Raw genomic sequence first — 16,289 nt, 5'->3', positions numbered from 1 at the left:
CACTAGCAGCATGTTTTCTACAATCAACTCTCATTCCCAGTTAGAAACCATAGCGTGGAGTGTAAAACACTGGATTGGCTTTCCAGCTGTGCTCTATATTCCAGTACTGTACTTTGTCAATTAAATCAATTAATCCAGTTCGTGATTGATCACATCATTAATGTCCTACTTCGAGCCAATCAAATGCATAATTCTATTCCATAGACTGGATAAATGAAATTGTAAAATCTTATTTGATACTGGTGAAGGACTGGGTGCTGACAAGTCTTTATTAGGTAATCCTATATTGGAAGGATTTTGCAAACTCCTAGGAGTGGTTATTGGTCTTGCCAAGCCTACTTAAGTCAGACATGTTAGTAACAGCTAAACCACAAAAATGGGCTACATAGAAATAGCACAAACAACTCAAATTATAGGCTGCTTTTTACTTGAGCCATACGTGTAGGGAGTGGCAGGTTTTACAACATACTTGTGGTTTTCTGTATAAAAGGCAGGCAGAAACAGAGTCACAGAAATAATTAGTTTTAATAGGCTCCAATTTATCATGTTTTACATGACTAACTGCAGCAAACGAACAGAATAAACAGGCCAAGAATAGACCTGCAGAGATTAAACAATGACTACAACTCTTGAGGATTTACCTTGTACCTTTAGCAAGCTACTACTCAAAAGTACAGTTGGACACATTTATCTTCGACCTCATTTAAACCAGACAACTATATAAATATTTCACAGCTTGTTACGGCGTGGTTTAACAAAAAGTGCCTTCACCTTTCAAATAAATAACAAGTACAAGACACAAGTATATACATTAATACCATGGGTTCCATATCAGGTACCATTTCATTTCCTTCAAGCCATATACTGTGTATGCTGAAGGTTTAAATCTGAATGATCTCTGGCACAGTCCACAGGAAAACAGGCTGTGCTAGAATGAATAGAGTCTACTTGTCAATTATATCTGGGAAGAATCAAGACAAGCAAGCAGCAGTATGATACTGGACATTTTTCTGTATGACTCACTGACTGAATATCAGCAGGCACTGTTTTTGTACATACACAATCTTGATTGTTTTCAAGAATGGACGCACTAAAACAGTTTCCCCAGGAGACTATTTGAGGTATAAATAAGGAAGAAATAGTAGTGAAACCACACCACTCTAATCTCTGTTGCCATGACACCTGCCTCTAGGATTTGAAAATGTACAGATTGCCTGCTAAACAAAACTGTTGAATCTGAACATTTGGCTGAAAGATTAAAAAAGCTCGGGGTTCAGGGAGCAATGCTTTCTGCATTCCGCACAGCCAGTGAATCCAATCAAATGGTCTTGAAACTTTAACCACAGCCATTGTGAAGAACAGATTAAGGCAAGTTATCTTGATATTTAAAGTAGATTAAAACGGCTCCCAATTTGCAGTCTGCTCGAGACCAAGGTAAAACGATTTGATTGGGGAGTTGTCAAGCATGTCAAACAGTTTGCCAATCTCCTCTTCATTCCAAATCTGTTTAGATACCCTTCTCATGACTAATAGACTATGGAACATTAGCCTCTGCACCTTACTGTTTAAATCTTTATTAACATCTCAATGTCTCCTTGAAACTGTTTCCCCGGCAATAAAATTAATCAAATAAAATACCGTCTTCCAAGCCAACCAATCTTGCTGCTGTCTAAAGTTTCCAACAATAGTATCAGCAGAAATGCAAAGGTCACCACCTCAACAAGCTGGGAATTCACTTTATTCTATTATGCACTGGAACAAAATCCTCTCCAAGGCGACTGACCACTTCCAACCCAGGGAATCAATTTATTGAGTAGAAAGGGAAGGGAAAGGTTGAAAAGTGTGATCACAAGGTGCTCGGCAAACTATAATAAAAGGAAGTAATTACTCTGTAAGGACTAATTTTATTCAAGTTTTCTTCACCTAAAACGATGTAGAGCATAAAAACTTCACTGTGCACGTCAACACAAAGCAGTTTTAAACACTTAAGTAAATGTCTGAGCATTGATCTAAACATTCTGTGATTCTCATTAGAAACAATGAACTTGTAGGATATTTTTAGGAATGGTGAGGACATTGTTTTTTCATAAACTAGCACCCACAATAATCGGCAAACTTCTTAACATGGCACAATTCCTCTGACCCCCATAATTATCCAACAAACAATGGGTCAGAGCCTCCTGAGAAACTCCATAGTCTTTGGATAATTACCAACATACCAGAAGCCTGGTTGCACACTAACAATGGAAGGCAAGGGCAAACTTCCCTTTCACATTGGATCTACAAAATAGAGATCATCCTGCCCGTACTGATGTTAATAAAATACCAGGCACCATATCGACCATCTCTGCATTCCTAAAAGGCAAGGCTAGTGCAGCTTTTATGAAGGCGTTTAGTGTCGTATTTGATTACAAAGCACCTCCCCCACCCTTTAGGCAAACAGTAGTGATTACAATAACCTCATTTCTCTCCAGCTGCGGGTTTTTATTCCATTGTTTGTGTGTATGATCATAACACCAGCTTGTTATTTGACTAAAATAAGCAAAACTGTTGAGTTTTCTCTCTTATCCGAGCAGTCTAAAGCCATATCTTATATATTATTGCACAAATTAATGATTATAATTCGCGTTGTTAGTGACAGTTGTCAACAGTTAAGAAATACGATCACAGACCCTTTTATTACCGTCGTCAACTCCAGATCATAACTGAGGTGTGTTCAAATTAATGCAAAAAAAACATTTTCCTGATATGCAAAAGGCACTCAAAGCAACGCATTTATATAATCCCTTTTCCATTATTCATCCCAATACTTAATCACAAGTATACGTGAAATAAACATTTTTTATTTTAAAAAAAACAAAACCAAAACGAGTTACCTTTTCAGTTTTCAATTTCTTGATGGGTCGGGCGCTCTCCTCGTCATGCTCTTCATCCTCTTTCTTAACCACAATAGGGTTGCTCAATATTCCTGACTCCAGGGTACTTTTAATGTCCTGAATGCGGGACGAGTGCTCCCCGGCGCCTCCGCCGCAGTGGAAGGAGCAGCTGCCGCCTTTGGGGCCGAAATTAAAGAGATGAGCGGCGGCTGTCACGGGGCAACTGCCCGGCATCGACATCGGGGGCTGGCCTGGGTGCACCCCCACATCGTGCTTATTACAATCCTTGCGAGCTCTGCCAGTCTCTTTATCCCGCTTTGAGCCTCCCCTACCCGAGCTCTTGCCCGGTTTCTCGTCTTTGTTTTTAGTGCAATTACCAATCGTGTTATTATTATTAATATTATTATTATTGCAACTACTGTTGTTGTTGTTGCTGCTGCTGCTGCTAACTGTTTGACCCAGGGCTGAATTCATGCCAGAAACCTCTCCAGGGCGCCCTTGAACTTCCTGCCTCTTGCCAGCACTGCTAATTTCAGGAATCCCATACAGTGATGCAGAGGAGAGAGATTTATTAGCATCCTTGGAAGTTTTGCTTCTTTTCACTTTGGATTTGCCAGTCTCCTTGTGGGAATTACCTTGGGGAGGCTGGACGGAAGAGGAGGTGAATTTGAGGCTATCAGAAAGGGCTGCTGCTGCTGCTACATTAGCACCACTTGGAGCCAAACCCCCGCAGTCCTTGGTGGTGCTGGTTGCAATGGTGTTATTACTGGTGGTGTTGCTCGAATTATTCATTTCCAATTTCTGCCTGTCTTTCTCCAAATCGGCGTCCAAATCGATGATCAGATTGCCCACTCCAATTTCCCAGTCATCACCACTGTCGTAAGTATCAACCGCGTTTGAATCAACACCTTTAGTAGTAGCAATGGAACTGTTCACTGACATCCTGAAGATGTGATCTTTTGGATAAAAATTGGATGAACTTCACTGCTTTGGATCTGGGAGGACATTCGTTTCTCCGCCACGTGTTTCACCCCTCTCATATGTTTATTTTATATTTTATATATATATAGCCCTTATTTTCGAGTCACACGATCCACGCATACGAATAAATTACTTCCTGTAAAAAGATAAAACTAATAAATCGGTTGTTGGGTAAGACCAACATTTTTCTTCTTTTTTTTCCCTTTTTGCATGTAGGTCTGATTTGAACTTTCCAGTATTAAAAAAATAAATCCGATTACATGGTTTTAAAAATAGGTCTTTAGAGTCGCCCTTTTCATTGTTGACCTTTGTAATTTCACACCGACCCAAATGATAGACAACAACAAAAAAACTCGGACTTGAAATTTTCTTTGCGAAACATTAACATATGAAAAAGTTATCATAGTGCAAAAAGAGACGCGTTTAAAGATTGCTGGAAATGAATCACCACTCGTTCGCGCTCCATGAGCTCTGCACCAAGGTGGCCTCAGTGACCGCAAATGAGGTTGTTTGACAAAGATCAGTGTAACCATTCAAAGTCTGAAAAGCATGCATCATGGGTAGCTGTAACTCTTACCTTTAAATCATTCATTTAAACACCTCTTCCCCGCATTACGACCCCCCCCCCACCCCCCAAAAAAAAATCTGCAACACTTCTCCATACATCATACATCCTGCACAACTTGTGCTGATATAAATGTAATGCGAAATGGAAGAAACATTCTAAACCTCATCGCCAAGTAAATGTTTCACTCATATCCCCCTCCTCCTCTTTCTCCTGGCACACAGATCGGATTCTTTCCCTTTTCCCAGCAAACGAAAAAATATTTAAAGTCCACACACGCGTCCCGACCATCAACAACAAAAAAAAATGGGAATATATATTTAATTCAAAGAACTGTACACGGATCCAAAAATAAAATCATATATAAAGTTTTCAAACTTCACATTCCGCCGTAACCGCACACTTTTGGAAACATCATGATCCGTAAATAATGATGCCATAAAGAGCGAAAAAAAACAGAAAGAAAAAAAACTACAGGCGTCCGGTTGAAACAAGACAGAATGTGCTAACCCAGGGATAAATTAGTGAAGGGGAAAAAAATAGCAGAAACCTGGACTGGATTACACATTTTGTCCGGACGTGGCACCATCGCCTCTCAAAACAGTGTCAAACACACAAATTAAGCGGGGAAACGACGCCAGTCAATCATGTGGTAATTTCATAATCGAGAGTTTCAAATACAACAAAACAAGGACAGGAGGGAAAAAAAAGGGGGGGAAGGAATAAAAAAAAAGATATCTTATACAACCAGGACCGGTTTGTTGCAAACGTTGACGATTGTCTGCTTACCATTTTCTGTCATCTTGTACTCGGATTAGGAGCTACACAGTTTAATTAGCTGGCGTTTAGAGCTAAAAGCTGTAATGAATTGTTGATGGATTTGAAGGGGGAGGTTGCAACAACCAACCATCTAAAAGCAGCTATTTTGTTACAGTTCGAGCTTCAATCACGTGAATCCAAGATTCCCTGTAGCTTGACGTGAGAACAAAAATCGGTGACAAGCGTATCAGAAAACTGATCTTGCCTTAGAAAAAAAGGAAAAAACGTGAGGTCTGCAATTTTGAATGGGGGGGGGGGGGGGTGTCTTAGGGGGGCTGTTATCGACTGGGTCAGATTAAACAAAATCTTTAGAAAACGCTGCATGTTCTTTTCATATCGGCAATAAAAGCAAGGGAGGAGGAAGCATTCGTGATCGACAGTCGTAACTGCTTATTAAAGTCAACTTCAGCAAAACTTGTAGCTATTTACAAGCTCAAGTTAGCACGATAAGCGTCACTAGGGATTAATAGCCAAAATAGAAGCATTTTGTATTTGTTTCCTCTTTTAAAGATCGTGGAAGTAAAAAAAAATAAGGAAACAGCACCGGATATAACTTTTAAATCAACAATATTCAATTATAGCCCGATTTTATCCAACATCGGGAGAGGCTTTAAAATTTAAAAGGGACTTAGAAAACCGCTCACTTCTCTTGCCAAAAGACATAATGCGATCTCTGGTGTGATTGATAAAACTTTGTTATTACACTTAGATTATTGTACAATATACTTACGATCAGTACTAGCTCGGTTTTGCCCTGGTCTTCGCGTGATATAAAATGCATTTTTTTGTTTTGTTTTAAAGCAAATCTCGCACTAGTATGATTGCCCGTCCTTTACCCCACTGCCTGTGTGTCGGTGTGTTTTGCTGGGTGCAGATTGCACTGTCTCTCTCACTCTGTCGGTGTGTTTTGCTGGGTGCAGTGGCTTGTTCTTACTGTGTCTATCAGTGTGTTTTGCTGGGTGCAGATTGCACGGTCGCTCTCTCAGCCTGTCGGTGTGTGTTTCTGGGTGGATTGGCTTGTTCTCACAGTGTCTGTGTGTCGGTGATTTGCTGGGTGCAGATTGCACGGTCTCTCTCTCTCTCTCTCTGCTCCAGACCCGGCTCCGCTCCTTTGTTTCACAGCCATTCGCCCCGCAGCCACTCACAGTGCAGCTTTTATGAAACTCAGCACAACCATTGGCTGCGCGTTTTCCCATCTGCGGAGAGCCAGTCCGTCTATATGTGAGGAGCTGAGCTTCCAGCACAAGAGTCAAGTCAGTCCCTGTATATGTGAGGAGCTGAGCTTCCAGCACAACAGTCAAGTCAGTCCCTGTATATGTGAGGAGCTGAGCTTCCAGCACAAGAGTCAAGTCAGTCCCTGTATATGTGAGGAGCTGAGCTTCCAGCACAAGAGTCAAGTCAGTCCCTGTATATGTGAGGAGCTGAGCTTCCAGCACAAGAGTCAAGTCAGTCCCTGTATATGTGAGGAGCTGAGCTTCCAGCACAAGAGTCAAGTCAGTCCCTGTATATGTGAGGAGCTGAGCTTCCAGCACAAGAGTCAAGTCAGTCCCTGTATATGTGAGGAGCTGAGCTTCCAGCACAAGAGTCAAGTCAGTCCCTGTATATGTGAGGAGCTGAGCTTCCAGCACAAGAGTCAAGTCAGTCCCTGTATATGTGAGGAGCTGAGCTTCCAGCACAACAGTCAAGTCAGTCCCTGTATATGTGAGGAGCTGAGCTTCCAGCACAAGAGTCAAGTCAGTCCCTGTATATGTGAGGAGCTGAGCTTCCAGCACAACAGTCAAGTCAGTCCCTGTATATGTGAGGAGCTGAGCTTCCAGCACAACAGTCAAGTCAGTCCCTGTATATGTGAGGAGCTGAGCTTCCAGCACAACAGTCAAGTCAGTCCCTGTATATGTGAGGAGCTGAGCTTCCAGCACAAGAGTCAAGTCAGTCCCTGTATATGTGAGGAGCTGAGCTTCCAGCACAAGAGTCAAGTCAGTCCCTGTATATGTGAGGAGCTGAGCTTCCAGCAGTAGAGCGTTTAGCCAACAAAACCAGCTACTTTCACCCTTCTCACGTCACAGCCCTCACCAGCCAGCAGAGTCTGAACCAAGCACCCTGCTGAACCAGCTCCAAATATTTAGCTCATAGTACCCAGTACACCAAGCACCCAGTACATAAAACAAATGGTTACAATTACTTTCTTCATCATCCAGAACACTTTACTATAGAGCGCACATATTTAGATTTACTTCACTCTTCATCCAGAACATTTAGGTCATGGGATTTGGATTTACAGTAAAATGTATCCTCCATCCAGATCATTTATGCCACGCCTATTTAAAGTTAAAGCAATCTGTCCTTCATCCAGAACATTTTGAATTACTTTCCTATTCATCCAGAAAATTCAGATTGCAGACAATATTTACATTAACAAGTCTTTTGTTGTCACCCCTCAACCAAAACAATACCTCACACAATTTTACCGAAGATTATTATACTCCTGAACGTTGAACATTATAATCGGAAAAGGAATCACCATTCCTTGTACATAACTAAACACATGATTTATTTATCCAAAACATTTTGAATGCATGACAGCTGTAAACATTCTCTACTTTTTTAATGGAATGATTTCCCTCCATATTGTTATGTCCCTAAATTAAAAATGTAAGAATTTTTACTGCTTCCGATTTATTTTAATTGCTCAATAGTTGGAAAACCCCAAATAGAAACGTACAGGGGAAAACCATCCTTGATCTGTGTCCCTTGGAGAGAAGTGACATTGAATTAAAAAGAGGTTAAAAGTATTATCATGTTTAAGATACACGGGCCTTCTTGTTTCATTACCTCAGGCCAGGTGAGTTAGATATTCAGCAGTGCCAAGAAAAGGTGTTAGAAACAATTTGTAGCGCTCCTTAAAATAAAGTTGTCTGCGTCTCTTTATATCTCATTTATATCTCTATTTCTATTTTGTGTGCCAATATTTATAATGTTTGTGTCCATCTATGTATGGCGAGTGTGTCTGTTTACATTTGTGGATGTCACTGCACGTGTCTCTTGTCTATATATATATAGAGATGACTGTGTGCCTGTTATGCCTCTGAATGATGTATGAGTTGTGATGTTTATTTTTGTGCATGCATCGTTTATCATATCTGTGCCTGTTATGTGTATGGATTTTTATTTATGTTTGTGTACATTGGTGTCTTGGTGCGTGTCTGTCTCTGTGTGGTGTATGATCTGAATGGAGTATATGTATCTGGTGTTTCTCTGCGTGGTGGATGACTTGTATGGTTTATGCAGGTTTGTCTCTTTACAATGTGACTTGGATGCGTTTGCATCTCCATGGTGCATACGCGTTTGTACGTGTGTCTTTTGTGTATGTATCGATGCATGTGAATCAGTTCCCCAGATTTCTATGTGTTTTTTTCACTTTTTTTCTGCCAATTTTCCCCCTTCCCCTCCCCCTCTCCTGAAAGCACGGACTCCTTGCTGGCGACACATCCATGGGTGCATGTCGCCTTTCAGTAGTTCGCCTAAGTGCCTATTCTTCAGGGGCCCAAAAGCCAATCTGGTTGAAATCCACTAACCCAGCGCAGCTGGGAATCAAATCTGGAATTATTCTGGTTTGTATGCTTCGACTACTCACAGGTTTAATCAGCTGAGCCATGTTATGTGGTGTGTGTGTTTGATGTGTGTAGCGTGTCTGTATGTTGTGTGTTGTCTTTGTGTTGTGTGTATCTCTGCAGTATGTAATCTGTCTGGTGTGTGTGCATATGCGGCATGTGAACTGTATTTCTGTGACGACAGTTTGTGTGTTTTACCTCTTCGCTATTTGCCCTTGGCCTTCGTGCTCCCTCCTCCACCCGATTTGTTAGATAACACATCAGAGACAATATTTGCAGAGCAAACGGTTTGCTCGAGTGCAGAACATGCAAGAAGGACCCGCGCAATCCGAATGCACAACAATCAATGCTCCCCCTCTCTCTATATATAAATATATATAACTTTGGGGGCAGGATGTGTTGAGGGTGGACTTGCACTAAAATACGATCTCGCATTCGCAGCGATCGCCCTCAGTGTCTGCAGCCGAACCCCAGCCCGTGTTTAGCTGAAGTGCAACCTTCATACTTCACTCCCATTGTACTATAAACACATTCTGCAGAGGTCGTAGTCGCTGTTTCGCAATAGCTTCTTTTCGTTGTGTGTGTGTGTGTGTGTGGTTGATAACAATGTTTCTGTTTGGACATGTTGAGCGTGTTTTATTTTGAGCCCGTGGCACTGCATTAAGCAGCGATCATTTCCTCGTCCTCCCACTGAGTGTTTCTGCTACAAAAGGCGACCGAGTGGGGGATGGGGAGCAGCAAAGCTCTCACAATAACCTCACTGGCGTCCGGAAAACCACATTCAAAAATATGTTTAACACTGGGCCATTGCAGTTTACTGTCAATGAATCATCCCTATTTGTACTGATTCATATAGGTATCTTGCTAAAACAAAACCCTTTCAAGAGGGAATGCCGGATGGTTTCACTCTTTTAAAATTACAAAAATTAAAGTTTATTATTTGTCTAGCCAATGAATTGCAATCTATGGTGTATATCGCTATTGATTTATTAAAATAAAGAGCTGGTCAAGGGAGATCGTGCTGATGTGGCACGTTATCATTCGTAGTAAATCAGGTTTTTTTTCTATCAGGTTATAAACACAGACAATAACGATGTGAGGGAAAGACTTCGGCTCACAGTTTAATTAGACACAAATCCCTTTTATTGACCTGCTTTGTAATACAAAATAAAACAATAAAACAGAATTTGTAAAACATTCTTATCAGCACAATTTAGTTTTCTCCTCACCCAAAATAAAAATAGATGCAGCTTACGTAGACCAATAGGTCCAATATGATATTTGCCTATCACTCATTACAATAACTTTCAAATATTACGTCTATACACGTAGCTTTTAAAATAATAAGGTTTTATGCAACAAAGTACCAGAAAGATATGACCGCGATTTTTTGGTTTGTTTAACTGTCTGCACACAAGCGAACATAGCTCATTCTTAATGATATTGATTCTTGAAGGATAGCAGTTTCTTATTTGCCCTTTCATTTATGTCTTCACAGGATAATTTATGTGCCACATTCTCAAACGTTTTTCTTCTGTAGCAGCTACACATATATATGAAATATGATGTAAAACTATATTGCAATAATATTATTTAGTAATAGAATCATAGAATGTTATAGTACAAAAACATGCCATTCTATCCATTAAACCCACACCGGTATTTTACTCCATATGAGTCACCTAGTCTAATCTCAATTCTCTTGCTCACTCCTTATACCCTTTAATATTATTTTCGTTTGCATGCAGCTATCTAATTCCCTTATTTTATGAATACTGTTTTAATGGTTCGGGACAGACAATTGCACATTCTAACCACCCTCTGTGTAAAGAATTTTGTTTCTAATCTCCCCTATAATGCACCACATTATCGGCTCCTATTTGCCTGTCTTCTAGGTTTGAGTGGGCTCCACAACACCTGCCAGAAACAAACGCTGTGATCCTGGCTCCCCGCCCCCTCCTTTGAGGTTGAATTCATTGTACCAGCAAAGTTGCTCTGGGGTTTTAGCCTATGAATCAAAGTGTCCAAGCCAACATAAAATGGCTTCAGGCCCAAATGTTATTTTTTTTCTGATTCATACTCAAATACTGTATTGAACATCTGTCCTTTTCTTACTACAGTGGTTGAACTACCAAGTTAATGCACTGGACCGAGTTCAACAACCAGATTCGTGCACCAGAGGGGTGACTCGGTAATCTGGTGTCCCCAGCGATGCTCACGGAGCGCACCATGGGAAACAGTTAAATCCTTGCCCGATTTGTCACTTAGTTGAATGTAACTGAAACAAAAAATCTGTTCAGTTCTCATAAACTGCTGTTGACTGATGTTACCGAAAATACTTTTATTGCACCTGTAAATAAAAATATAACCTGTCTTTTTTTATGTATTACTGCTTTTCACACCAGTTTTAAATGTGTCATTCTAGAATAGTGTAATCATTTAGAAAATATGAAGGAAAACATAATTTCCTTTGAGATTTTTGTCATCTTGGTCTTTGACACATTTTCTGTTGTATTTTAATCATTAATGCATTTTTAAAATTCAGTTAAAAATGAATATTTTATTTTACATTCATATTTTTCTTGGATTACAATGGATACTGGAAAAAGTGTCAATAGGCTTACTAAAATTTCAGTTGTGAAGAAGAATGTTCACATCCCAAAGCTACTTTTATAGGCTCTGAAGCAGTTTGATTTGAAGCAAACCAGTGCAAATGCTATTTGAATCCCATGCCTCTTCCCTAGGCTGTAAATGCATAGTGCCCCACAAGTGCTGTCTGAACTCTGAAACACCACATGGTGCAATAAACCAGATATTTTTGCCTTGCCTATACTTTCCATCTCTGGTTTTTACTTCCCAGTGTCAGCATTCAACATATCCAGTTGCACTCTAATGCAATCAAATGCAGAATAAAGCTCATTTTACTCTGTCCCGATAACGCCTTGACCCAATCATAGATAAGCATCCTCTGCTTTACCCATGTGAATTTCTCAATTTCCTACACCAATCACCTTTTATGATTTCTCTGGGTGAGATTGGCATTTTAATGTCAATTTGTCCTGAATTGTGACCAATTTGTATTGTAGGGCTGTACCCATTAGAAATTAAGCTGAGAGTGACCAAACTCTGTTCTGGCAGACAGATTTTTATTTCACCAATCTGAGCTGGATTTAAATATAGGTTGCAGAGATGGCAAGACATCAAGCTAACCCATTAAACCATTTATACTCCATGCACTTGTAAAGCTACAGGATGAACAACAACTTGTACTGATGTAGTACCTTTCAATTAACAGGAGATCAGGGGACACTAAGCAGGAAATGGGAGAGGAATTAGGGGAGGTAACAGAAGATATGGTTGAAGAGATAGACTTTGAGGAGGCTTTTGAAGGGGGAAGGTTTAGGAAGAAAGTTCCAGAGTACAGGGGGATGGTGCCTGAAGACACTGGCACCGACAGTGCAGGAAGGGCAGGACATACTGTAGACAAAAATCAGAATAGCAGAGGATGCATAATAGAGCATAGGGATGAAGAGGATTGCAAAGGTAGATTGGAGCAAGACTGTTGTGGGATTTGAAATTAAAGACAGGGATCTTAAAGACAATATACATAGGAACAGGAGTAGGGGACTGGGGAGAGAGGATGCCTAGATGGGGTTGGTGAGCAGGATTTACTACCGGATAGAATGTAGGCAGCAGTGTTCTGGATGAATTGGAGATTAAGTACTGTAGAATTTGGGAAGCCAGAAAAGAAAATCAAGCCTTGAAATGATGAAGGCATGGATGAGTGCTTCAGTGGAGGAGGGCTTGCAATGGAGATGAAGGCAGATGATATTTTGCAGGTGTAAATCTAAAGTCTTGATGACAGGCTAGATTTGGTGTTTTAAGCTCTGCTTATGGTCAAACAAGACATCAAGGTTGTGCACCATCAGGTTCAGTCCCAGAAGCAGTCAAGAAGGAGGAACGGAATCAATGCCTAAGGAGCCAAACATGATTACTTCTATCTTGCTAGTGTTGAACTAGAGAAAATGATCAAATTATTTGCATTACTTAGTTATTAAATCTTCACTTATTGAATTTTAACACCTAGCTGTCTTACTTTACTTTTTACCTTGCAGGTGAGATAGTTGTAATGTTAAGCAACAACAATAACTTGCATTTAAATAGTGCCTTTAACGTGGTAAAATGTCCCAAGGCGCTTCACAGGAGCATTACCAAACAAAATTTGACACTGAGTCACATAAGGAGATATTAGGACAGGTGACCAAAAGCTTGGTCAAAGAGGTAAGTTTTAAGGATAGTCTTAAAGGAGGAGAGAGAGGTAGAGAGGCAGAACGATTTAGGAAGGGAATTCCAGAGCTTAGGGCCTAGACAGCTGAAGGTGTAGCCGCCAATGGTGGAGTGATTAAAATCAGGGGTGTGCAAGAGGCAAGAATTGGAGGAGCGCAGAGATCTCGGAGGGTTGTAGGGCTGGAGAAGGTTACAGAGATAGGGAGGAGCGGGGCCACGGAGTGATTTGAAAACAGGAAGAGAATTTTAAAATAGAGGCGTTTCTGGACTGGGAGCCTATGTAGGTCAGCGAGTACTGGGGTGATGGGAGAATGGGACTTGATGCGAATTGTGATACAGGCAGCAGAGTTTTCGATGAGTTCAAGTTTATGGAGAGTGGAAGATGGGAGGCCGGCCAGGAGAGCATTATAATAGTCAAGTCTAGAGGTAACAAAGGCATGGATGAGGGTTTCAGCAGCAGATGAGCTAAGGAAGGGCGGAGACGGGTGATGTTACGAAGGTAGAAGTAGGTGGTCTTGGTGATAGAGTGGATATGTGGTCGGAAGTTCATCTCTGGGTCAAATAGGATGCCAAGGTTGCGAATTGTCTGGTTCAGCCTCAGACAGTGGCCAGGGAGAGGGATGGAGTCAGTAGCTAGGGAATGGAGTTTGTGGCTGGGACCAAGGACAATGTTTAGTTGGAGAAAATTTTTGATAATCCAGTACTGGATGTCGGACAAGCAATGTGACAAATCAGAGACAGTGGAGGGGTCGAAGGAGGTGGTGGTGAGGTAGAGCTGGGTGTCGTCAGCGTACATATGGAACCTGCCGAAGTGTTTTCAGATGACGTCGCCGAAGGGCAGCATGTAGATGAGAAATAGGAGGGGGCCAAAGATAGATCCTCGGAGGACTCCAGAGGTAATAGTGCAGGAGCAGGAAGAGAAGCCATTGCAGGTGATTCTCTGACTATGACTGGATAGATAAGAATGGAACCAGGAGACCGCAGACCCACCCAGCTGGATGATGAAGGAGAGGCAGTTGGAGGAGGATGGTGTGGTCAACCATGTCAAAGGCTGGAGACAGGTTGAGAAGGATGGGGATAGATAGTTTATCACAGTCACAGTCACATAGGATGTCATTTCTGACCAAAGCAGTAGTAACCAACACCAAACGGTGTCGCCTGACACCAATCTTCTAATTCAGATTTAGTTGCAGCTCTTTAATCACCATGCATTTCACACCTTGCATATTATACTTGCTAAACTGGACTCAGAGTTTCTGAAAATCCAGTTGGGAAGCTGCAATCTATGGAGTTTGATAATCCCCATTCATTTTTCACCCTGCATACGACATGCACAGGTGAATTGTACCAGGCGTGAAATGTATGTGGATCAAACTGCTGCACATCAGTGTGGATAAGAAGATTGGTGTCACTTGACAACATTTAGAATTAGAACACCAAGTATTTGATAAACCAGTTATTGGTTCAAATGCAATTACAACCAACTGGATGGGGGAAGGAAAATCTGACAGTGGAAAAAATCTGAACTATGTGCCAAATGGCTGTGGAACTGCAGAACACTAGAGGTCCTTTTTTTTTATTCATTCATGGGATGTGGGCGTCGCTGGCAAGGCCAGCATTTATTGCCCATCCCTAATTGCCCTTGAGAAGGTGTTGGTGAGCTGCCTTCTTGAACTGCTGCAGTCCGTGTGGTGAAGGTTCTCCCACAGTAGGTAGGGAGTTCCAGGATTTTGACCTAGTGACGATGGAAGAACGGCGATATCTTTCCAAGTCAGGATGGTGTGTGACTTGGAGGGGAACGTGCAGGTGGTGATGTTCCCATGCGTCTGCTACCCTTGTCCTTCCAGGTAGTAGAGATCGTGGATTTGGGAGGTGCTGTTGAAGAAGCTTTGGTGAGTTGCTGCAGTACATCTTGTAGATGGTTCACACTGCAGCCACGATGCACCGGTGGTGAAGGGAGTGAATGTTTAGGGTGGTGGATGGAGTGCCAATCAAGCGGGCTGCTTTGTCCTGGATAGTGTCAAGCTTCTTGAGTGTTGTTGGATCTGCACTCATCCAGGCAAGTGGAGAGTATTCCATCACACTCCTGACTTGTGCCTTGTAGATGGTGGAAAGGCTTTGGGGAGTCAGGAAATAAGTCACTCACCTCAGAATACCCAGCCTCTGACCTGTTCTTGTAGCCACAGTATTTATGTGGCTGGTCCAGTTAAGTATCTGGTTAATGTTGACCCCCAGGATGTTGATGGTGGGGGATTCAGCGATGGTAATGCCATTGAATGTCAAGGGGAGGTAGTTAGACTCTTTTATTGGAGATCATCATTGCCTGGCACTTGTCTGGCGCGAATGTTACTTGCCACTTATCAGCCCAAGCCTGGATGTTGTCCAGGTCTTGCTGCATGCGGGCACGGACTGCTTCATTATCTATGGGGTTGCAAATGGAACTGAACACTGTGTAATCATCAGCGATCATCCCCACTTCTGACCTTATGATGGACGGAAGGTCTTTGATGAAGTAGCTTAAGATGGTTGGGCCTAGGACACTGCTCTGAGGAACTCCTGCAGCCATGTCCTAGGGCTGAGTTGATTGACCTCCAACAATCACTACCATCAACACCTGATTGTAACATTCTCTAAAATATGTGGAGAAATAGTGACCCTCACCCACCTCACCTCCCAATATCAGTGTAAGTAGCCAATGGAACTATAGCAATCTAGCAAGATCCACTTATGTGGACCCAGAGCAAGGAGCTAGTACTGCACCAGTATTAGCAGATAAATAGAAGCATTATTTTGATGTTGACTGGTGTGAACAGTATTTGAATATCACTTCTCCTGCCCTGAAGCATACTATCCAACCTGTACAATACAAAGTGGCAATGTAAATGATAGGTGCATTATACTGTTGTGTCTTAATAAAATTAATTATTCAGTTGCTTTTTTTTCACCTATCCTCTGTTTTTTCATTACACTGCTTATTGAATTTATTGGAGTATGATGAGAGTGTGAATTGGGATTTGAATCAACCGGTATATATCAATCCTAATTTGAATAAAGTTGAAGAATGGCTACTTCAGTTCTGACAACAACAAAGGATTGAGGTTTACTCCAAATTCACAGGTTGGCCAACAATAATTTGCATGTGTATATTGTTAC

The 16,289-nt window shown here is 41.5% G+C and overlaps 1 protein-coding gene and 1 long non-coding RNA gene across 6 annotated transcripts in view; one reads left to right on the top strand and one right to left on the bottom strand.

Moving 5' to 3' along the window:
* The window catches only part of LOC137320981 (zinc finger protein 608-like), an 82,696-nt gene extending 76,429 nt beyond the window's left edge, over positions 1 to 6,267 (bottom strand). For 2 of the 5 annotated variants that reach the window (XM_067983050.1, XM_067983049.1), the window contains exon 1: positions 2,877 to 4,367. In XM_067983050.1, coding sequence (XP_067839151.1) covers positions 2,877 to 3,818 — 942 coding nt within the window. In that variant the 5' untranslated portion in view covers positions 3,819 to 4,367. Of the gene's footprint in view, positions 1 to 2,876; positions 4,368 to 5,211; positions 5,310 to 5,971 lie in introns of those variants that run through there. The other 3 variants (XM_067983048.1, XM_067983047.1, XM_067983046.1) reach the window with 3 other exon arrangements.
* On the top strand, positions 2,995 to 16,068 carry LOC137320982 (uncharacterized). The gene is made up of 2 exons (XR_010962689.1): positions 2,995 to 3,755; positions 10,970 to 16,068. It is a non-coding gene; the product is annotated as an uncharacterized lncRNA (long non-coding RNA).
* Positions 16,069 to 16,289: the final 221 nt, after the last annotated feature.

This window comes from Heptranchias perlo, chromosome 4, assembly GCF_035084215.1.
Source record: "Heptranchias perlo isolate sHepPer1 chromosome 4, sHepPer1.hap1, whole genome shotgun sequence".
Classification (NCBI taxonomy): domain Eukaryota; kingdom Metazoa; phylum Chordata; class Chondrichthyes; order Hexanchiformes; family Hexanchidae; genus Heptranchias; species Heptranchias perlo.
This window is presented reverse-complemented; position numbering and strand designations above follow the sequence as displayed.